Raw genomic sequence first — 23,701 nt, 5'->3', positions numbered from 1 at the left:
GTGAGCAGAGGGATGACTTTGAGTTCTGTCCTTTGTCCTGAACCCGTGAAGATAAGTTACCCATTGACACTGTCAGGGTGAAATTCAACAGAACTGCTTTCGGGTAAAGACCTTGCGGCCCACAGTGAATTTCCTAGTGGGCAAAATGTGAGATGTGTAGCTTTTTTTATCTTTGTAGCCATCTTATTTAGGAATAGAATGGGAGGCAGGTTTGCCTGATGCAGCTCCCAGCTTGACTTTTCCCTTTGGCTTAGTGATTTGGGGGTCTCGAGATTTATTTTCCTTTCACAAAGGAGGTTAGGGTGTAGATTGGCAGGGTTTATGTATTTAAAAATATTTCCTTTTTTTTTTTTTTGAGACGGAGTCTCGCTCTGTGGCCCAGGCTGGAGTGCAGTGGCGCGATCTCGGCTCACTGCAAGCTCCACCTCCTTGGTTGATGTCATTCTCCTGCCTCAGCCTCCCGAGTAGCTGGGAGTACAGGTGCCTGCCACCACGCCCAGCTAATTTTTTGTATTTTTTAGTAGAGACGGGGTTTCACTGCGTTCGCCAGAATGGTCTCGATCTTCTGACCTCGTGATTCACCCGCCTCGGCCTCCCAGAGTGCTGGGATTACAGGCGTGAGGCACTGCTCGCAGCCTAAAAATATTTCTACTTCTTGTATTTTCTGCTCTTAAGTCACATCATCAGACCAAGGGTCTGGTTAAGATGAACCATAAATGCCAATACTAGAGAAAAGACATCAAGGTGTCCCTCAGGTGGGTCCTCTAAGGAAGGACCTTGAAAGTGTAGTGGTTCTTTTGGATGGAGTCCATAGAAGAAGATTCTGGCAGGGCACGGTGGCTCACGCCTATAATCCCAGCACTTTTGGAGGCTAAGGCGGGTGAATCACCTGAGATTGGGAGTTCAAGACCACCCTGACCAACATGGTGAAACCCCATCTCTACTAAAAATGCAAAATTAGCCAGGCTTGGTGGCACATGCCTGTAATCCTAGCTACTCGGGAGGCTGAGTCAGGAGAATCGCTTGAACCTGGGAGGCGGAGGTTGAGGTGAGTTGAGATCATGCCATTGCACTCCAGCCTGGGCAACAAGAGCGAAACTCCAACTCAAAAAAAAAAAAAAAAAAAGAAAGAGATTCTTTCTATCTTAATCTCCTCAACAGGGAGCTCCTTTATGCTTGGATTAGTCTTCACTTCCTCTGAACACAGTAAGAAAAGTACAGACAAACCACAAGCTGAAAGGTCAGCTGTAAAAGGAAATAGGGACTTAGGACCTCAGAGGTTTTAATCATATAGAATTCAGCTCTGTTTCTCAAAGTGATGCCAGGCTGAGATGGTGTGGGCAGTGTGGCAGACTAAGTCCTTTGAGGGGAAGATGGTGAAGCAGGAGCTCTTAAGAAATCCTTAATAGAGGACCACGTAAAAGAAGAAATAATTTGATATATAATTTTTTTAAATTAGAAGGAGCCACTTAAAGTTCAAAATGGGGGAATTAAGCTGTATTCAATAATATATGTTGAATTATATTTATAAACACATGAGATGGAAAAGGATGAATGAAAAGAGAAAAGAAATAGAGATAAAATCTCCATATGTCATAGTCTCAAGGACAAAAAAAACAACAAAAATGCGTGGGTTGTGTAAGCCAAAAATAAATTCTAAGCCCCCCATCCCACCTCCCTGTCATCTGAATGGACCCCTCCTCTTGGCCAACGGCATTCCAAAGTTAACATGAAAACTAGTTCAGGCCATGCTGGGAGGAGGGAGTTGGACATGACCCATTATACCCTCCTCCCTTTTAATTCAGGAAAAGCCCACCTTCATTAACATCAACACAGACCTTAGGTCTGATCAGAAATATTTACAGTCTATTCTCTCTGAAGCCTGCTACGTGGAGGCTTCATCTGCATGATAAAATCTTGTTCTCTACAACCCCTTATTGGAACCCAGACATTCCTTTCTATTGATAACTCTCAGCTGATTGCCAGTCAGAAAGAAGTTAAATCTACCTGTGTCCCGGAAGCCGCCATTTTGATTTGTCCTGCCCTTCTAGATCAAACCAGTGTATCTTTTTTTTTTTTTTTTTTTTGAGACGGAGTCTCGCTCTGTCGCCCAGGCTGGAGGGCAGTGGCATGATCTCGGCTCACTGCAAGCTCTGCCTCCTGGGTTCACGCCATTCTCCTGCCTCAGCCTCCCAAGTAGCTGGGATTACAGGCGCCCACCACCACACCCGGCTAATTTTTTGCATTTTTAGTAGAGACGGGGTTTCACCGTGTTAGCCAGGATGGTCTCGATCTCCTGACCTCGTGATCCACCCGTCTCGGCATCCCAAAGTGCTGGGATTACAGGCGTGAGCCACCGCGCCCGGCAAACCAGTGTATCTTGCACGTATTGATTGATGTATTATGTCTCTAAAATGTATCAAAACAAGCCGTGCCCTGACCACCTTGGGCACATGTCCTTATCCTTGGCAAAATAAGGGGAGGGTCTGAGATGCCTAACCTAGTCTGGGGGGTTTTGGGGGCTGGGGTTCTGTCCTCACAGCTGGATTCAAGTCTTCTGCAGAAGCGACAGGCTCCCATGAGTCACTTATCCCCTAATGGGTGGCTTCTCCCCTACTGCAGCTGCACATTGTCCATTATAACTCAGACCTTTATCCTGACGCCAGCACTGCTAGCAACAAGTCAGAAGGCCTCGCTGTCCTAGCTGTTCTCATTGAGGTAAGAGCTATTTAAAAAGTTCTCAGGTGAAATTTGAAGCAGGGATGAGACTGGGATTCCGCCTTTTGTTCCATGCATACCTGTTGACAATCAGCTGTTCCTGTATCGGCTCTGTGTCAACTCCAGAGCAGGGGGTATCCTCCTGTAGTGCACCTTTTCTCTTGGCCTGGAGGCAGCACCTTCTGTGCCTGGGCAGCAGAAATGGGGAATGTTCTTTGGTCCATTGGAAACACGGGCCCCAACGTCTAGCTCTGTTGCATAAGGCATGGAATTGCCCGGTTGGGGAGCACCGGTGCTGGAAAAGGGTCATGATACTCCATCTGCCCCATCATGCCTGAACTCTTGATACAACTCCTGCTATCCAAGCTCCATCCTCTAGATCAGCAGTCCCCAACCTTTTTAGCACCAGGGACCAGTTTCATAGAAGACATTTTTTCCACGGACCAGGGAGCAGGGAGGGAGATGGTTTTGGGATTCCACCTCAGATCATCAAGCATTAGTTAGATTCCACAAGGAACACACAGCCTAGATCCCTTGCGTGCGCAGTTCACAGTAGAGTTTGTGCTCCTATGAGAATGGGAGGCCTCTGCTGATTTGACAGGGGGCGGAGCTCAGGCTGTAATGCTTGCTTGCCTGCTGCTCACCTCCTGCTGTGCGGCCCAGTTCCTAACAGGCCGCAGACTGGTACTGGTCCACAGCCTGGCGGTTGGGGACCCCTGCTCTATATGGACCCTGGAATGAATTCTTTGTTTATCCCAAGAAATAGGAATGTCTTCTGATTGACTTGCATGTTTTTTGTCCGAATGAGGCAGCATGTACCTCATTTCCCACGTGCTCATTGGTCTGACGTGGCTTTTGTGAACTCAGAGCTCCTTAAGTTCTGGGTGACATGGATGTTAGTCGCAGACTTCAGGCTCACCTCTGGATCATCAAGAGCACACACTGTACCCCATATCCCAGGACATTCAAGCCCAATGCCTTAAGCTGAAAACAGGACATCCTGAGATGCAAGAAGGCAGGACCATTACACTAACTCCCAAGAGCCTAGTGATCCATCCTAATTGTCCAGTAAAGTGGATCCTTCAGGCAGTGGTGGCAACATACCCACAGCCTTGCCCGTCAATCCCGGCTCAGCCTATCCTGTTCTGTCCCAGTGTAACCTGCCCTGTCTGTGTTGCAGATGGGCACCTTCAATCCGTCCTATGACAAGATCTTCAGTCACCTTCAACATGTAAAGTACAAAGGTGAGGGGTCCTTGCGTGCATATTCATTCTCTGCTGGAGAAGGAGGTAGTCAGCCCTGGGTGACTTTAAGAAAAACAAATGCAAGGGGCAGGAGTTGTCTGTGTTCACCAGGTTAAGAGGAGCAGGTTGTTGAATGATGTTGCAACCAAGTCCTGGGGTTAGATGACCCTGAAAGGGGCTAGTTCATGTTTCTAGGCTCAGTCACCCTGTTCAGCTGCACTTGTGCCCTAGGGAGGGAGACTGACAGCATCACCTCTGCAACGTGTCTCTCTAGGTCAGGAAGCATTCATTCCGGGATTCAACATTGAAGAGCTGCTTCCGGAGAAGACGGCTGAATATTACCGCTACCGGGGGTCCCTGACCACGCCCCCTTGCAACCCTACTGTGCTCTGGACAGTTTTCCGAAACCCCGTGCAGATTTCCCAGGAGCAGGTAACTGTCGTGCCAAACTCAGCCAGAGTCCACACGGCACCTCAGTCCCCGTCATCCCCCATATCATAATCAACGACTTGATTTCCTCACTTAGTTTCATTGGCAGCTCTTCAAAACCTCTCCAAATATCACAGTTGTCTGAAAGCACTGCCGAAATTCCAGGCTGAGATTCAAAAGAAGTCAGGCTAGGCAAATGAATACATGTCTCCTAGTTCTTTTTAAAAAAGAGCTATAAAGCTGCATTTGCTAATATATCCTCAGTGGCTGAGGTGGCATTCTCTTCCCAGGCAGGAGAGAGTCTGGTTCCTTTACAGGGTAGAATAAAGACAGGATCAGATGAAATCATTTAACAAATGGGATTGCAGCAATGACTAAGTGAGGGTCGCTGCCCCCCAAGAAGCTCAAGGTCTAATGCAAACTGGGGAACAAAATCCTTAGCCATCGTCGCTAAAGCTTCTTATTTGATAGGAGATGGGAGAGAAGAGTAGAAGTTTGTGGGATGACCTGCGGGTTAGTGACAAAGCTGAGCCCCAAAGTTAGGTCATCTGAGTTCCATGTCACTGCTCGTACCTGTACTCCACAACCTAAATTCATGAGAAGAAAAATGGCTCCCCAGGAGACGGGGCTGGGGCCAGCACTGCATCCTGGCTCACAGCCCCACCCCAGCTTCATGCGGCCAAGGCAGCCTCACAGCTGCTTCTTTCCTTTACAATCAGCTTCTGCTCTGACTCACCTGGTAAATGGCAGCAGGTGGGTGGACAGGAATGGGGACGTGATGAACCAAGAGATGGATGAAACATGTGGGGAAGCAGCAACATCCTACCCCAGAAACTGCCTTGGGAACGGGTTATGTAATCTATGCAGGTGCATGAAAATGCCATGGAACCTGTAGTCAGATGACCTCTGAAACGCTTACCTCCTTCCTTTATTCCTTCTGATGTGACCATCAGAACAAGCCCTGCGACCCTCTGGTTGAGAGCTGGGCTCTAATTTAAGTTCATGAGAGGAACGCAGTCTCCGTGGGAGGCTAAGGAGCACTCCATCACCCCGGGTTTCCCTCCATGCAGGGCAGATTCTGGGTATAACTGGGAACTAACAGCACTGCCCTTCCCTGGAGTCTCGGGTGCTGGGAAGACAAACTCAGCGCTGCGCAGCTCCCAGTCACCCACTGTGGAGGGAAGCAGTTGTCCGGCTTTCCCGCTGCTTTCTAATATCTCCCACCCAGCCCCACAGAAGCTGGTTCCCGAGGCTTCTTCCAGGTGCAAGAGGTGAGAGCTAGCCTCTTCCCAGGGGGTCAGGCGAGGAGGTCATTCTGCCTGCGGGCTATTTCTGCTCTTGCCCTCAGCTGCTGGCTTTGGAGACAGCCCTGTACTGCACACACATGGACGACCCTTCCCCCAGAGAAATGATCAACAATTTCCGGCAGGTCCAGAAGTTCGATGAGAGGCTGGTATACACCTCCTTCTCCCAAGGTGAGGAGAGGTAGTGCCGGGGGAGGGGGTGCGGGAGTGTGGTGCCAAGACATTGGACTCTTCTGTGTGAATTCAGCTCTGGCACTGATGCCCTCAAGAAGTTGGCTGAGAGCTCCCTGGCTGCCACGGGAGCCAGGTGCCTTGTGAGACTAGGTGCGGGGCTCACTGGGGTCCCCCTTCACTGAGTCTTTGCAGAGAAGCAAAAAGCCGTGGCCCCCAGGCAGATGGACCAGAGCCCTCTTTAAGCCTGGGAGTCTTGCACAGATGGGGAAGAGATAATTCCTTGGGGACTTCTCTGTTCCAGACAATGATCCCTTCTCCTAAGACACAGGATAGGACCCTTTCCATGAGATCAGACTTCTAACTTCCCTCCCTAGGCTTTCTTGGCATCAAAGGCTGCAGCCAGCCTATCTTAGGCCTGGCCGGGTGATTCGCACACCACCACCGAATGAGCAGGAATGTTCCTATGTTAGAGGTAAAACAGTGGATGTAACCCACATCCATGACTAATGTAGCAGGGCCCGTTAGGCAAGGAAGCACCCTTGTGCACTGCATTTTTGTCTGACCTCCTTGGAGCTTGCATAAGCACAAGCACATAAGTTCCCAATTGAACAAAGCTTAATAGCTTGGTTTCTTCCTAATGCTACGAGGGCGCAGGTCTCCCTTTTACAGCTGTAACCAATAACTCCCCAGTAGGACGTTAACCTTTTTCCTTGCTCACTGCCTACATCAACACTGCTGGAAACTGGGCGTCAGGGGAAAGGGGTGAGGGAGCACTCTCTTCAGATCTCTGAGTTCACTTTCAGGCTCACTTTCTTACTGTAGATTCTCAACTGGTTCCCAACTTGGGAATCTTCATGGCTGGTCTCTGCAGTTCCATTTCATCCCCGGCATCACGTGTGGCCCAAACAGGGCCAGGTGTTCATATTTAAAGATAACCCGTTCACACCTGCAATCCCAGCGCTTTAGGAGGCCAAGGCAAGCGGATCACCTGAGGTCAGGAGTTCAAGTCCAGCCTGACCAACATGGTGAAACCCCGTCTCTACTAAAAATACAAAAATTAGCCGGGCATGTCGTCTTGGCACCTGTAATCTCGGCACTTTGGGAGGCCAAGGCAAGCGGATCACCTGTGGTCAGGAGTTCAAGTCCAGCCTGACCAACATGGTGAAACCCTGTCTCTACTAAAAATACAAAAATTAGCCGGGCGTGGTGGCGGGTGCCTGTAATCCCAGCTACTCGGGAGGCTGAGGCAGGAGAATCGCTTGAACCCAGGAGGCGGAGGTTGCAGTAAGCTGAGATCACACCACTGCACTCCAGCCTGGGCAACAGAGTGAGACTCCGTCCCAAAAAAAAAAAAAAAAAAAGATAACCCGTTAACGCACTTGTTAGAATCTGCTCTCTTCGTCTCACTGGTGCACTTTTTTGGGGGTTCCTTTCTTATTATATGAGGTTATAACTATCACCTCCTAAACTTAGTTGAACATATGGAGACTGTATTTGAAAGCCCTTTCCAGGAAGCTTCAGAAACTGACCCATCCTTACGGTCAGGATTATGTCATTCTCTGTCTTTTCATGAAGAACTGCCCAAGAATTTGTCTTTTGTGTTTTCTCCTCTCTAGGTACCACTAGTTAAGATCATTTCCCTCTTACCTCAGTTTCTCGGTTGGAAAACAGAATCTGTGAACAATGGCCTTCCTGAAAATTCAGAATCCATGTCATGATAACTAACAGTTTCCTTTCTATGAAATGAACTGAGTGCATGGAATTATCCCTGTGTATCTGCTCTGGATACAACGCTATCTTTTCTCATTCTTCTGAGTGGAGAATGTAGTATCCAAGGGTGAAATGGAACTACTTCAACTCTTAAAACCAAAAACATAAAAACTCTGCCAGGAGATTAGGAACTTTGCCCACATAGATCAGGTAGAATTTTGCTTGTGATCCCAGGACCCCATTGCTGGTTCTGTTCTCTGAGCTCAGCTATGCACACCCAGGGAAGGGGTGGCACAAACTCTCCTTATAGTCAGGAGGCCTAGGTTCAAGGCCTGGCTTTGTTTCCTCCTGGCTGCATGCTGTGGACAAATCATGTCCCTTCTTTGGCCTTGGTTTCCTCAGCCATAAATTGCCAGGTAATCCCAGCGACTCAGGAGGCTGAGGCAGGAGACTCGCTTGAAACCGGGAGGCGGAGGTTGCAGTGAGCCAAGATCATGCCACTGTACTCCAGCCTGGGTGACAGAGTGAGACTCCATCTCAAAAAAAAAAAAAAAAAAAAAGCAAGCCAGGTTGGATTAGGTAATCTAATGTCCTTTCGGTGCTAATATGTTGTGATGGTTAAGTGGACACTAACAACTGCCCATCCTGACTTTACATTGCAGGGACAGTGTTTGAGGGCAGTTACAGAGGATCGGAAGAAACCGGGCAGGAACTTGACTCTGACATCCAAAAGTAACCCCCACTTGTAATGATGGACTGTGGCACTGGGGATAATTAGCCATCTTCTTAGACCAGCTTGTGTCTAAGCAGCTGCTGGTAGTGGGACAGTTCGGGCAGGTTTGTAGCCAAGCGCTTCAGTAGATTCTCCCAGTCTGGATGGGGGAACTTGAGGGGCCTCTAAGAAGAAGTCTGGAGACCAGCTCCCAGCTTAGGACATCAAGATCAAAGCCCAAATGCAGCGTTGCCCCTGCTTTTCCTGCATGGCTTGCCCAGAGCTGGTGCTTCCACAAGCTCAGGCTGGGACCAGCTTTCTCCTCTGAGTGAGACTCTGTGGCAGTCCAAGGAAAACCTGTCCATTTAGAGGCTGGTTATAGAAGCTTGGCCAGAATTCTCCCCTCCCTCTCGCTTCCCAAAGGCACAGGCAGCAAGTAGGGCTGCTTTCCAAGGAGAAATGAGGAGGCAGCCCCACAGGGGTGGAGGCCCGAACCTCATCTGCCCAGGGGGCTGCATTCCCGAGGCCCCTCTCACCCAGCTCGGAGCGGGCCTCAGACCGTAACATAATGTTTCAGGTTTATGGTGTGAGACTTTGTCCGTGTGAACCGTGAGCAGTTTGGACTCAAATTGTAGCCTCATCCACTGAGGCATGTTTGTAAATAGGGTCTGGCTTACTCAGGGCTTTCTCTGGAAGATAACAACTATAGAGTCAGAAAATTCTGCCAGGAGAAAACTGACACTTAAAAACTCTAGGCATCAGGATGGCCGTCTAGGATGGCTGGGTGTGGTGGCTCATGCTTGTAATCCCAGCACTTTGGGAGGCTGAGGCGGGAGGATCGCATTAGCCCAGGAGTTTGCGGCTGCAGTGAGCCACGATCACACCACTGCACTCCAGCTTGGGTGACAGAGTGAGACCCTGCCTCTTAAATAATTAAAATTTAAAAATGAAAATAATTCCCTATGAGAGAAATTACATGGACTTTGGGGAAGGATTTGAAGTTTAGCCGGGTTGGGACAATTGGGACTGAATCATTTAACTTAACTCTGCTATTTTCCTCGACTGTGCTTAGAAAAGGGGTACAGGACCTGGTTTCTGTCCTTAAGAGGTTTATGGTCCAGTTATACCTTAGCCTGGGGGCGGAGCTTCTCAACCTTGGCACTATTGACAACTTGGGCAGGATAATTCTTACGTGGGGGGTGTCCTGTGTGTTGTAGCATTGGCAGTACCGTTGGTCTCTACCCAGTAGATGCCAGCTGCACCTGCCCAGTTGTAACAGCCACAAGTGTTTCCAGACATTGCCAACTCTGTGCAGGGAGGAGGGGCAAGGTTTCCCCTGATGGAAAACCACTGCCTCAGGGTTTCTGTGGCCCAGAACTCATTGTTTTTGCTCATGTCATAGGAGTCTACAGTTCTATATCACATGCCCTGGTCTTCATTCTTTTATGGCATGAGCATTTCAGTGTGATGATGGTTATCCCTGAAACAGGAAGGCTGAAGTTACTGAGGCAGAACAAACCAACCCAAGAGAGACCTTGTTCCCCATCTTCCTTTAGAATTCAAGTATAGATTCTTTTCACATGATTGGGTAAGACCAAGAGACGTGGCATGAGAGAGAACTGTGCACCCTAAGGAGTGTACAAATCCTTTATCTGGGCACAGATGCCTCTGAAGTAGCAACTTCTTCAGGATCCCCCCTTCATTCTTTTTCTCCCTCCCTTTTGTATGAGTTTTTCTGTTTTGTATGCTATGTTTCTTGTTGTCTTTAGTTAAAACATCCACTCTGTATGGAAAAGTGAAAGTCATGCCAGGCACTTTTTTCCATTCTTAAAAAGTGCCTGTTCCAGTGGCCAGGTGTGGTGGTTCATGCCTGTAATCCCAGCGCTTTGGGAGGCCAAGGCAGGTGGATCACCTGAGGTCGGGAGTTCAAGACCAGCCTGGCCAACATGGTGAAACCCCATCTCTACTAAAAAAAAAAAAAAAAAAAAAAAAAAAAGAAAAGTACAAAAAAAATCAGCCAGGCGTGGTAGTGCCTGCCTGTCACATCTACTGTGGAAACTGAGGCAGGAGAATCACTTGAACCTTGAAGGCAGAGCTTGCAGTGAGCCGAGATCACACCACTGCACTCCAGCCTGGGCGACAGAGCGAGACTCCATCTCAAAAAAAAAAAAAAAAGTGCCTCTTCCAAGTAACAGATGGAAGATTTGAGCTGAAGGAGAAAGCAAGACGTGTTGTCCTCAAGGTGGGCCCCTGGGAGGGGACACGTCCTGGGGTCAGTTCGGGTTTCAAGTCGGGTGTTCTTAGCGGAGAAGGGGAAAGACGGCAGAGGCAGGTGGACATCACAGGGGCTCAGGCTTAGGGCTTTGGCCTAGTTCTTGGTTCCTTTGACTTCTCCTCCTCCTAGCCAGTGGCACCAACACTGGGCCCAGATGCTGGGTAATAAAGCAAGAGCCCATCAGACAGAAATGCTAACACCATCTAGCCCTGTGTTCAACGTGTCAGGGCCATGGAAACTTGAGGGACGAAAGGAAGCCAAGAAGTTTCTATAATCACATCATTAGTGGGCTTGCTCTGAGCAACTGCATGTCACCCACCAGAGCCAGCTGAGGCACACTCAGATGAGGGTGCCAGGTGGTCAACTGCAAGGGCAAATCTATAGTCGTGCAATTAGGATCTGCTTAAGCATAGACCTGGGCAGTTTTATGGAACCTTAAAAGGAGGGAGAAAGAAATCATACATGGCTAAGATGGCTAATTATCTAATTTTTTGAGGCTAGAATGCATGTGTTGTCATTATTGACCTTGTATTTCTTAAAGTTTCTATTTATAAATAAAAGCTCTTAGCTGGAAGAATATCATCGATTCTCCCAAAGGATCCAAATGATTAGCCAGCATCGTTTCCACCTTTGATTGCTGGCCTGGGTCAAGGCAGTCAGGAGCATTGGTCCAAGGTGCTAAGAAGTGAGGTCCTAGTCCCTTTAACACACCGCATGTTTCCTGAGCACAGCCCGAGTTATGCGCTATGGGGCACAGAAAACCCCATGGTGGGTGTCATCTTGCTGGTAAACACAGCCCGTGGCACAGGGCAGACTATGTTCAGGAAAGACAATGGGGAAAGGGGCCGGGCAGAAGGCTGGACCCACCCTTGGTGATGGGGCCCTAGCTGGTCCTTCCACATCATCTCCCCACAGCCCCATCCCTGCTCTCTTGGCCTCAGCCCCCAAAACTGTAGGGCAGATGCTTTCAAGCACACACACTTGATGTCTGAGATGCCCCCTCCCTCCTCCACCTGGAAAATTCTTTCAAGACCCAACTGTAATCATGTCCTCCTGGAAGTCCTCCCCATTCCCCCGAAGGTGACTTAATCTCCCTCAGTGCAGCCAGAACCACTTCTCCATCACTGTGATGTTACTTGACACACCATAGAGTAATTATTACCACACAGCGAAGACAAACAGAAAAATAACAATATGTATATATTATACTCATACTACAAGCTCCTTAAGGCCAGGGATGATTGACGTGTTACTCATTTTTATGCCTGGCATGGTGCCTGGCGCTCATTATAAACTTGTTGAAAGAACGTCCCTGACCCATCTCCAGTTCCCTCCCCTCGCCAGTGTCTTCTCTGCAGAATGATTGACACATAAGCCTGGCCAGTTGTCGCCTTTTAGTGTTGTTGTCTTATTTTCCTATGGTCTCCATTTGTTAACAGTGTTAAAAATCAACCCATTTGTTTAAGAAAAATTAAAGATCAGAACTTAGCTGTCAGTTTTGAAGGTCTGGGAGGAAGTTGCCTAGGGATGCTGTTGTACCTTCTCTGGCTCTGGCTTGATAGGGATCAAAGGCCCCCGTCCTGCCACCCATTCCTTCAGCAGGGACAGTGAAGGCAGCTTAGAGTGCCAAGCACCCAGTGCCAGCATTGTAACCTGCCCCTGAGGCTCTGGGATTTAGGCCCTTCAGAGCAACGTGCTGTCTGCAGGGCCTGCGTTCCTGCAATCTACAGGCAGAGCCATGGTTGTATAAAACCAGTTCCCCCATGTGTTCCGGTACTATCTTGTTGGCAGATTTCTTTGTAGAAATTCTTTTTTGGATTGCATAGCGTTCATAAGGAAAACTCCCCAGTTAAATATGTCCTCTGAAGATGGCTTCACTCTGTGGTGAGGGCTTCTTGCTTGTCTTAGCAAAGCATCATGTGAAAATAGCACTGGCATTGCAGTTTCTTGACTGTATGATTTTTTAAGTGTAATAATGGGAGTTTTTACCTTTCTAAAACAGATTTTGTATATTTAAGCTATTAAACCCCTGACAAATCTAAACTCTTCTGACCTCTTTTACAAGGCTGGAGACGGCTAAGGATATCACTACATAACATGCCATCTATGTAAACAGTGCGTACTTTAAAATAATACTTGAAAAGGATGATTGATTATTACAGTCAAACAGAATTGTAAATAGAGCTAGAAAATACTAGACTGTTGTTCCAGGAACCTCCAGATGTGAAAGTGAGGTGCTTGTTCCTCCTGCTGGACTTTTCTGTGTTTATGCTTGAGGCTTCAGAAGACCTCAAAAGCCCTTAACCAGCATCCCTCGGTCCAGCAAGATGCCAGTGGAAGACGCAGCTCCTGGGCCCGCCAGAACAGGTAGCAAGGCCCTTGTGGCAAGCAGCTCACTGATCTTCTCTGGGTGTCTGTACCTTCCTGGGCAAGGCGTGTGACCATCGAGCTTTTCTATATCTGTGTGGTTTCCTTGTGTGTGTCACACTGCCGTCTCTCTGCTTGCCCTGACTCATATCCGAGCACTTTGTGAACAGGCAGCTCTCCCACGTCCTCATGGTGTGCACCCTCTTACCAGCCAGCCTGAGAGCTCCTTCTGTCGGGCTGTCACTCGATGCCTCTTGTAGGCCACCTCTGTGACCCAGCATGTCTCCATTTCTGCTGTCTGTCCCATTGTTCTTCTGTGGGAATTGCCTGCCTTCTTTCCTATTCAGAAACAAACCATTTCTTTAACCTGAAAGTGAATTTCTCTAGTTCTGCCCCTCCCTGTACCATCTTTGATGCCTGTTCCCTACAGCATCCTAGAGGCTGGGCTCTCACCCAGCCGAGGCTCTGCTGGGAAACAGGCTTTGGCTTCGCTCTCAGGCTCTGGTTCTCTGGTTGCCCTGACGGTTCTCCCTGTGTCCTGAAAGTCTCGCTGACTTTCTCCCTCCCATCAGATAACAGATGTTTTGGCATCTGCCTCCAATGGGAATCAAGCCCATTTCTGCAAAGAAGCGGAACCTCCATGATGGTTGGTGCTGTCTCGATTGGCGGGGACAGCGTTCCAATGACACCTTCCTGCCCTGGGCTTCCTGAGGTGGTGGAATTATCAGGCGACACCCTTGCCGGCATTCCTCTTCCTCAGCAGCTTATGATGTTGGCTCAGTCAAGCTGCTTCGTTTTTGCTGTATCAAAGTCTTGCCTGAAAAGTGTCTGTCCCAGGCTCTGGGGCTTTCTTGGTCTTCATGCCTGTTTGGTCTCATTTCATTGTTTCCAAGGAGAGTCCATTTAGGCCTTGACAGGTGGTCATCGAGGAGCAAGAATCCCGGGTCAGAGCACTGGGTTAAACTATGCTGTTGTTTACAGGGCCTGCAACAGGAACCCCGCATAATAACTGGGGGAAGCCAGACTCTCCCTCCCGAGAAGCCGTCACGCAGGGCATGTGCCCTGAGAAAAGCCCCACCCTTGCTGGGGCCTTGCTGTCCATAACTTTGCTCAGCTCCCCAAGACCAGGCATGAAGGGTACCTCTGCCAGCCACAGACTGGGCTGCTCAGTGGTCTGGGGCCTGTGTGGCTCTCAGAATGTTTGAGGTGACTGTGAAAGAGACGACCTTAGAAGCCATCCAGCCTGGATGGCTCAGCCAGGTGGCGAGGCTTCCTAGTAATAGTCTTCAGGTGGTGAGAACTGGTTTGGCACCACAAGCATCTGGAGCTTCAGGAACAAAGAACGAGAGTGTATTTCATCAAAGGGTTGGGAAGAAAAACCACGGCTAGGTTTGTTATGTTTGTTTTTTTAAGATTCCAGGGACCATGGTCTCTGGTTACATTTTACAAAGAAACAACCAGCCATAATGCCAAGTTCCACTGTGCAGAGGCCACAGGCCCTGCAGGAAATAGAGCCTGTGCTGTGCAAACACTGGAAGCTCCCTCCAGGTGGAGACTCATGTCCTGAGCACCCCCCGCAAGCCACAGGCTGGTCCTTGTGTTCAGATTACATGAAGAGGCTGGGGCAGGGAGTCTGGCCAGTGGAGCCACTCTCTGCCACTTGGGAGGTCATGAGCTCCTGCTGGTGGCCCACAGAGCAGGGGCAATAGGCCTTCCTGTCCTTGGGGACAGCTCTTCTCCCTGCCTGCTCTGCTAACCCTCTGTGAGGGTGCAGAGCCCGGTGCCACCTGGGGAAGCCAGATCAGAAACCTCCAGGGCCCAGCCTTGGACCAGGGAGGCTCTGCAGGTTCAATGTGAAATTGCAGAAAAAGGCAATAGGAAAAGCACGCGGCTGATGGCTCCTGGGGAATCAGCTAGACTTGGGCCATAGGACAGGAGAAGGGGCCGTAAGCAAAACCTCACGCTGCAGCCTCAGATCTGGTTCCCCAGGGTGTCAAGGGCACCAAGGGAGAGTCTTTGGCCCCCTGTTGGCATCTTACACTTGACCATGGCTCTCCCAGGGCCTCAGCCACCACTGTGGGCTCTATGGGCACAGGATCTTCTGTGTCAGGCTGGGTGGCCACCATCTGTACAACTGTGGCTCCCAATGTGAGTTAGAACAAATACCCCTTCTTTCTCCAAGACACACACACATGCCAGAAGTTTCCATTGAGATGAGAAAACCACCAGACAGGGTATGTGTAAATCTATACTTTCTTTAGATAGAGGACCTGATTGGGAGAATGGGGAATGGCTGTGGGAACCTTGGAAAAAACAGATTGGGGGTTTCCAGGGGAGACTTCATGACTGGGATCCTCTGCTCACTCAAGACAATGGATTCTTATGTGATTTTCCCCCCAGGAGGTACCTAGTAGGCCGACTGTGAGACTTAGGTAACTGGGCACAGGTTCAGCCCCACTGAGACTTCTCTCTCACCTTATTTATCCCCAACAGTAACTTGCTGGTTGAAGCCATAATCCCCTGGTTCCATGGAGCAGAGAAGTGGGGCTGGTATGGTGAAGGAGTTTGTCCAGGAGGGACAAAGCAAACATAGAACCAAACCATGACCACAAGCTGGATGGGCTGGGGGAGAAGTCTGGTGATGGATCCCTTGCCTAGAAAGAGAGGCAGGTACCAGGGACTCGGACAGGTGCCTGCCCAAGCAGGCTTGGATCCCTACCTTTCTTCACCTTTCCTCTTTGGCCATGTTGTATTAAAAACTGAAGTCTTGGCTGGGCGTGGTGGCTCACACCTGTAATCCCCATAGTTTGGGAGGCGGAGGCAGGTGGATCACTTGAGGTCAGGAGTTCGAGACCAGCCTGGCCAACATGGCAAAACCCCATCTCTACTAAAAATACAAAAATTAGCCAAGCATGGTGGCGCACACCTGCAATCCCAGCTACTCGGGAGGCTCAGGCATGAGAATTGCTTGAACCCAGGAGGTGGAGGTTGCAGTGAGCCAAGATTGTGCCACTGCACTCCAGCATGTGTGACAGAGCGAGACTCTGTCTCAAAAAAAAAAAAAAAAAAAAAAAAAAAGCCTGAAGTGAAGTCTTGCCCTAGCCAGAAAACTGCTGTGATAAAGGAGCATCAGGGCTGGGCACGGTGGCTCATGCCTGTAATCCCAGCACTTTGGAAGGCTGAGGCAGGTGGATAATGAGGTCAGGAGTTCAAGATCAGCCTGGCCAAGATGGTGAAACCCTGTCTCTACTAAAAATCCAAAGATTAGCCGGGTGTGGTGGCAGGTGCTTGTAATCCCAGCTACTTGGGAGACTGAGGCAGAGAATTACTTGAACCCAGGAGGCGGAGGTTGCAGTGAGCCGAGATCGTGCCACTGCACTCCAGCCTGGGCAGCAGAGTGAGACTCCATCTCCAAAAAAAAAAAAAAAAAAAAAAAAAGCATGGGAAGGAGGGATTGCAGTATGAATTCCCTAGATAGGCAATTTCCTCTACTTCATCAGGTAATCCCTGAGCCAAGGGTGAACACCTCTAGAGATGTGTCTGCCTAAGACCCGTACTGCCAACCAAACAAAAGGTAGAGCATCTCTCAACACGTTGCTCAAATCCAGTGTGGTTTGACTCTAGAGTAACCTCCAGTCTTTTCCTCTCCCCTTTTAAGTGCAAGCCTATACTGCAGCAGGACTGAGTCTGGGTATGTGGCTGGGCAGCTGGCCATGCATGTTGCAGCTGGGTGATCACTGTGATTCTTGGTGTGATCTGGGTCTGTGATCCAGCCCATCCTCTGCTTCTCTGTACTATTGCTCTGGCTCCTGGCCCTCTCCTTGCTATGGGTCTTACCCTCAAGTCGCTCTCTGATTCAAAGATGAACTGCCAATCAATGTTCCTCTAATGAAAGATCCAATCACTCTGCAGCATGTGTGTATTCAAAGAACCTATCTAAGACTTTCTTTTGGTCGTGGTGGGAGGCTGTTGCTGAAAACATGCCAGAGCCCAGTGTGGAGGTCAGCTGACAGGCCGCATGACCTTGGCAATGGACTACTGGTCGTCTGGGACTGCTTAGGACTGTGCAATGGAACTTGGGGGCAAAACTGATAGAGACAGCCAATGGGCCTTAAATCCAGCAGGCAAAGACAGTATTATTTGTGTAGCCCAGGGCTTATCAAAGTGTGGTTCTTGGACCACGTGCATTAGTATCAGCTGCAAGTATTTGGTAAAATGCAGATTCCTGGGCCCTACACCAAACAGATTGAATTTGAATCTCTGGGGGTTGGGCTAAAAAAAAACAAAAAACAACCCTACATTTTAAACAAGCTCTTCAGCTGACCCTTGTGCAAATTTGAGAGCCCCTGCTGGAAAACCATTAGAATTTGCAAATGGCCCCCTCAAAATACTCTAGCCAGTCCCACTAAGTCAAAGACCAGAATCTGAGAACAGGGATGGGGAAATTATTCCTTTCTGTGGATGATTATGCAGCTGGGCCGTGATTTCACACCCGGGGGCCATGGGCTAAGATGGAGGGGAAGGAAGGAGTGTAATGTGTGCCCTCTGCCTCTTCACCAGGCATCATCCTCTCGCTGGCCCTGGCTGGCGTTCTTGGCATCTGTATTGTGATGGCAGTGTCCATTTGGCTTTTCAGAAGGAAGAGGTGAGCTGGTTTGGGCCCAAAATGGGAATGGGCAGCTGTGTGTCCATGATGATTAGTCTGCCTGGGAAGGCAGCTTTGTGGCATGAAGAGCCGCAGTCACCTGGACCAAAAGTTACCCTAGGAGTGCTGTCCCCAAAGCACCCGTGCCCTGGCCTCCTTTGCATGAGATATACATGTGACCCTGGTCTTTCAAGGGGTTCAAGGGCCACTGTGCTCAGATTTGGAAGCATGTGTGCCTTGCTTACTGCTATTGTACAGCCTTGGATGAGTCTCTTGACTTGGGGCTCGTGCCTAGAGCTAAGCAGCAAAGCTGTCTTCTTATCAAGATCTTTACATATACGTTTTCGTCTATGAATCCAAAAAGGAAGATGAAGGAAAACCTGATCTCTCACTCACACTAACTCTTCATGCCCTTTGCCCATGTTTTTATTGTCACATTTGGCTTTTCCTAAAACCTAATTTATTTTGGGGGTATGAAAAATAAAAAGGTTTCTGGGAACCCTGTATGGAATCAGGGTTTGGAGAGCGGGGGTGACGAGACCTCTTTCAAAATACAGGTCTAGTATTGTTAGGTGTGGAAGAGAACAGTTGGAAAACAAACACGTCCTGTTTTGGTTAAAGCTTTATTTGGTGACATTCCCTCCCAAGACCAACAGAATTGGGGAAAGGTCCCAAAGAGAGGAATCCAACTTTTAAAAACGGCCTCATTCCCTACCTGAGTCAGTCTGTTCTCTGGCTTGCTCGCTCTCCTCTCTAACAAGACTTATGTGTTCTTTTTGTTCTAGTATCAAGAAAGGTGATAACAAGGGAGTCATTTACAAGCCAGCCATCAAGGAGGAGACTGAGGCTCACGCTTGAGGTCCCTGGAGCTCCTGGGCACATCCAGGAAGGACCTTACTTTGGACCCTACACACTTCAGCTCTCTGGACACTTGCAACACCTCAAGGTGTTCTCTGTAGCTCAAGCAAACATGACAGGCCTCAGGGGATCCTCTGCTGGGTGCCTCCTTGCCTTGGGACCATGGCCACCCCAGCACCATCCAATCTATGGATGGGATACACTCTCAGACCAAGCAGCAGGAACTCTTAGCTGCTCGCTGTATCTGTGTGAGATTGTGAAGTGGTCTGAATTCTGGGATCACAAACCAAGCCATGCTGGTGGACCATTAATGGTTGGAAAACGCTTTCATCCAGGGCTTTGCCAGAGCATGCTTTCAAGTGTCCTGGAAATCCTGCTGCTTTTCCAAGCTTTTAGACAAGAATGTGCACTCTCTGCTTAGGTTTTGTTTGGGAAATTCAACTTCTTTCCTCTGGAGACGGGGCATCTCCCTCTGATTTCCTTCTGCTATGACAAAACCTTTAATCTGCACCTTACAACTCGGGGACGAATGGGGACAGGAAGGATCAAGTTGTAGAGAGAAAAAGAAAACAAGAGCTATACATTGTGATATATTAGGGACACTTTCACAGTCCTGTCCTTGGGATCACAGACACTGCACAGACCTTAGGGAAAGGCAGGTTCAAGTTCCACTTCTTGGTGGGGATGAGAAGGGAGAGGCAGCTAGAGGGAGGGAGAAAATGAGAAGACATAGATGATCTTGGAAGAGTCTCACTTTGGAATCAGAATTGGAATCCCATTCTGTTTATCAAGCCACAATGTAAGGACAGAACAATACAATACTAAGTCCAAATCCAACCTCCTGGCAGTGGGTCAGTTATGTTGTACACTCTACAGATTTTACAAATAACGAGGCTATTCCTTGAAAATCTGTTGTTGCTGGGTCCTGGAGGAGACATGAGTTCCGAGATGACCCAATCTGCCTTTGAATCTGGAGGAAATAGGCAGAAACCAAATGACTGTAGAACGTCATCTCTTTTGGCCAAATTTCATTTCAGCCACTTCTGCAGGAGCCCTACTGCCAACCTGGAATGGGGACTTATCTACTCCTCTCTCTCTCTCTGTGGATGTCAAATCATGGTTTAGATCAAATATATTTCAAGCTATAAAAGCAGGAGGTTATCTGTGCAGGGGTTGGCATCATCATGGTATTCAGGGGCCAGTAATAATGGAACGCTACTAAGATACTCCATATTCTTCCCCCTGAGTCACACAGACAGTTTCTGACAGGCGCAGCTCCTCCATTTTCCTCCTGCAGGTGATGACTCGGTACCATGACTGAGAAGTAACCGACCCCTAGTTGACAGCACCTTGCAGTTCCCCGAGAACTTTCTGATTCACAATCTCATTTTGACAGCACACAATGTCCCCTTGAAGCATAGCTTTTTAAATATCTTTTTCCTTCTACTCCTCCCTCTGACTCTAAGAATTCTCTCTTCTGGAATCGCTTGAACCCAGGAAGCAGAGGTTGCAGTGGGTCAAGATCATGCCACTGCACTCCAGCCTGGGTGACAGAGCGAGACTGTCTCAAAAAAAAGAAAAAAAAAATTATCTCTTCTGTACCATCACAACTTTTCGTAATGATGGCAAGCCTTATGTCTTGGGAGCCTGTTTTGCTAGGCAAAGTTTCAAGTGACCTAATGGAGGCTCAGATGTGTGTGTGCACTCAAGACCTCTAACAGCCTTGAAGCCTGGGGTGGCATCCCAGCCTTGCCATTAGCATGCCTCATGCATCATCAGATGACAAGGACAACCCTCATGATGAAGCAACATGAATTAGGGGGTCTCTTGGCCTTGGTTCAAAATTGTCAATCAGAAACTAACAGAAAGGGCTCCAGAGCAGTGGGACTGTCTGTCAAAAGACTCTGTATATCTTTTGTGGATGAGTTTTGTGAGAGAACAGAGAGACCATTGTACCTGGCACAAGGGCTGTTCATGAAAAGGGAGACTTGCTGGGAGGTGCGAGACAGTGGCATTTCTCCTCTCCTCTTCCTGCTCAGCACAGACCTGGCTTGCAGCCCCCAGGCTGAGACCAGACAAAGCCAGGGAGGCAGAAAGATGCTCCAAGAACCAACACTGTCAGTGTCTTTGCAAATCCTCACAGGATTCCTGCAGGTCCAGCTTTGGAACTGGGAAACCTTTCTTCAGATCCGCACTCATTCCACTGACGCCAGCTGCCCCTGAAGGATGCTCAGCGGCTGCCCACACGCTCCTAACTCTGCTGCATGGCAGATGCCTAAGTGGAAATAACAAAAACATGGCACAGGCTGGGGCCAGGGCCATGGGGGAAGGCCCTAGATTCTCACTCATGTGGGATCTTGAATCTCTTTCTTTGTTCTGTTTCTGTAGTATCATCTGGTAAAAGTTAAAACAAAAACCAAAAACTCTGTATCTGTTTCTAGCGTGTGCTGCATTGAGTCTATTAATCACATTTCAAGTTCACCCTACATTCCTCTCCTCTTCACTAGCCTCTCTGAAGGCGTCCTGGCCAGCCCTTGAGAAGCACTGGGGTCTCAAGTTCCTGTGCCTCAGCCCATAGGCACAACCCTCAGTTCCTGTGCCTCAGCCCGTAGGCCACTGTGATAATGGTCTAGCACTTCTGTATTTATTGTAAGAATGATTATAATGAAGATACACACTATAAATACAAGAAATTATAAATGTTTTTCACATCAGACTGTTCTGTTTTCTTGGAGGTGAGGTTAAAGCATTACTATTTGCAAAGCACTCTGTAGCTCCCCGTTAGGGGGTAGGTAACTAATCAGAATAATAATGTCACTCGCATCCACGTCTTAGAACCTGGTTTCAAAGGCAAGTACGCCGGTGGACTCAATCACTTTCCTGAGGATGGAGGCCTATGGCATGTGTGGCTGCAGGTCACGACACTGCTTAATGGTGCTGGGAAGCCTAGAGGAATCAAAGAAAGACGCTGGAGGAGGTGGGATCAGAGCTGCACCTTGAACAAATAATTCAGATTTGAACAGATGGATGGAAAAGAGGTAGATGTTCCCAACCAAGGGGACATGACACAGGGAACAGGTCCTATGTCTCTTTACTCCTGAGAGTATTAAACCTAGCAGGTGGGCAGCCCCTCTGGGTTGCCTGTTACCTTATTTTGAATTCTTTTTGCAAAAGATACTATCACCCCCTCCAAATAATCTTTTGTCTAAATCCAGACTTCACATTCTGATTGGGGCGAAAAGAGGCGGTCTAGTAAAGGTTATAAATAGGCACCATCATTGTTTGAGTTATTTAGAAAAGCATCCAATTTTCACTATAATCACCCTAAGCCTGAGAGAGGTGAACTGTTCAAGGGTACTTTGGCTCCAGTAGGTGACAGCACCTGGCCCGGCTTTGGAATTGAAACATTTCTGATGGTCTGTACTCTGCTAGAATACAGGACACTTCGGCCCTCCCCCTCTGGCGTCCTGCCAGGTGTCATGGCCACGCACAGGCATGAAGATAGCCAGGAAGCCAGGGTTCCCATGAAGCACTCACTCTTCGGACTTGCTCCGACCTCACTAGGGACAGCACTTCCCGGAGCAGGCAGTGAGCATCTCTGAATACGTCTCCCTGACTTCCACCTCCACTGGGTGGATAATCAGGGAGGGGTAGCAGTGAGAGCCATAGGTCGGCAGAGGGAACTCAGGCCCTCTTTAGGTTGGCCATTATCTCATCTCAATCCCCCTAAATCGACCACCTGGAGCACAAGGGCCGAGAGAAATGTAATAAAATATAACATGAGACACGTATGAAATTTAAACTTCCCAGTAGCCACACTAGAAAATGTAAAAGAAACCAGTAACATTAATTTAAATTTAATTTTAGATAATCCAACAGATCTAAAACACTGTCATTTCCACATGTAACCAGTATTTTCATGTGTTTTTTCTGCAGTAAAATCTTTGAAATCCGGTGTGTGTTTTACACTGACAGCACACTCGATTCAGATGCTAGATTTTGCTTGCAGATATTTGGTCGTTATTTAGATTTCATAAAATTTACAGTTTAAAAGATTCCAATATCCGAGTTGTTCCAAACACACTGAAAAGTCGTTTTCCAAATAATGGAATCAATGATCGGCTTTTGGATGTAAACTTATTAAAATAGCGTTTCTCAGTTGAGGCACATTCCAAGCGCTCAAAATCCACGCCCTGCGCAGACCAGGACGACGAACCCACCTTTCAGAGGCTCTGAGGGTTCTGCCTAGAGAGGTCCCACAGAAATTAGCCTGGGAGGAAAGCCTTGCTGGTGAAGCCAGGAAGGGAGACGGGTGGGCAGGAGGAACATCAAGCCCAAAGCAGCACATCGTGGGCGCCGCTCTTCCTCTCCCGCCACCTCCTCGCCTCGCCGCAGGGGGCCCGGCCGCGCCCCAGGTCCCGCGGTCCGGAGTGAATGGCGCTCGGTGGCAGGCACCTGGGCGCCTGGTGAACGGCAGGACCCTGGCACCCCTACCCTCTCGCCCCTACACACACACACACACACACACACACACACAGAGAGAGAGAGAGAAAAACGCCCCTCCCGTTGTCACGTGGCCTTCCTGCTGGGTATCTGGAGCAGTTCCAGCCTCGCCTCCGGAAGGAAACAGGGCCTCTGGGGAGCAGGGACTACCTGCCAGTGCGTTCCAGCCGGGCTGCCATCCACACTGGAGACGGCCCCGCACGTGGTCCTCGGGCTCGGATTCAGCTGTCGCAGGATGTGAGGGGAAAGGTGTGTGGCCGGACAATGCCACCAAAGGTGTCCCCGGGCTCCACCCCGTGCCTCTTCATTATAGAATGACTGGGCAGAGATAAGGGCCAGAGTACTGCTTTTGAATAATTCACCATAAAAATGATTGCAACCAGGTCAGTGTATCACGATGACTGCAAGCCACCCAGGGATGTGGCAATGCCTCTCGCTCTTGACTGCCCCAAGTCCCCTTCACTCCATTGCACAGCCCAGGGACAGGTGCAGCATTGCCCCTAACTTCCAAGTAGGAAAGAGGAGCCGGCTCTGGCTAAGCTAAGCTTATCCCAATCATGCCGTGACCTCGTAAAACCCCTACGGGCTAAAGGCACTAAAAGCATTTGTACTAATGACTTCCAAAAAGTCAACCACAACCTCCCACCTGCAATCTGCATGGTAGCTCTAACCCCTGGCCTCCACTAGGGTTAAGCCTGACCAAGGACTGCCAACTGCATTTGGGCAGAGGGGTCTACTGAGCTCCTGAGACGTTACCTTCAC

The 23,701-nt window shown here is 49.0% G+C and overlaps 1 protein-coding gene across 3 annotated transcripts in view; it reads left to right on the top strand.

Annotated features, from left to right (window-relative positions):
- CA12 (carbonic anhydrase 12) overlaps positions 1 to 21,150 on the top strand; it is a 60,265-nt gene extending 39,115 nt beyond the window's left edge. For 2 of the 3 annotated variants that reach the window (XM_025390232.1, XM_025390231.1), the window contains 6 exons: positions 2,623 to 2,718; positions 3,899 to 3,962; positions 4,237 to 4,394; positions 5,740 to 5,866; positions 17,494 to 17,578; positions 18,364 to 21,150. In XM_025390232.1, the coding sequence (XP_025246017.1) occupies positions 2,623 to 2,718; positions 3,899 to 3,962; positions 4,237 to 4,394; positions 5,740 to 5,866; positions 17,494 to 17,578; positions 18,364 to 18,436 (603 nt within the window). In that variant the 3' untranslated portion in view covers positions 18,437 to 21,150. Of the gene's footprint in view, positions 1 to 2,622; positions 2,719 to 3,898; positions 3,963 to 4,236; positions 4,395 to 5,739; positions 5,867 to 16,591; positions 16,625 to 17,493; positions 17,579 to 18,363 lie in introns of all 3 variants that reach the window. The other variant, XM_025390230.1, reaches the window with a different exon arrangement.
- The last annotated feature ends 2,551 nt before the right edge of the window (positions 21,151 to 23,701 follow it).

Source organism: Theropithecus gelada, chromosome 7a (assembly GCF_003255815.1).
Source record: "Theropithecus gelada isolate Dixy chromosome 7a, Tgel_1.0, whole genome shotgun sequence".
NCBI lineage: Eukaryota > Metazoa > Chordata > Mammalia > Primates > Cercopithecidae > Theropithecus > Theropithecus gelada.
Note: the sequence above shows the minus strand (reverse complement) of the source record. Positions and strands in the feature narration are given on the sequence as shown.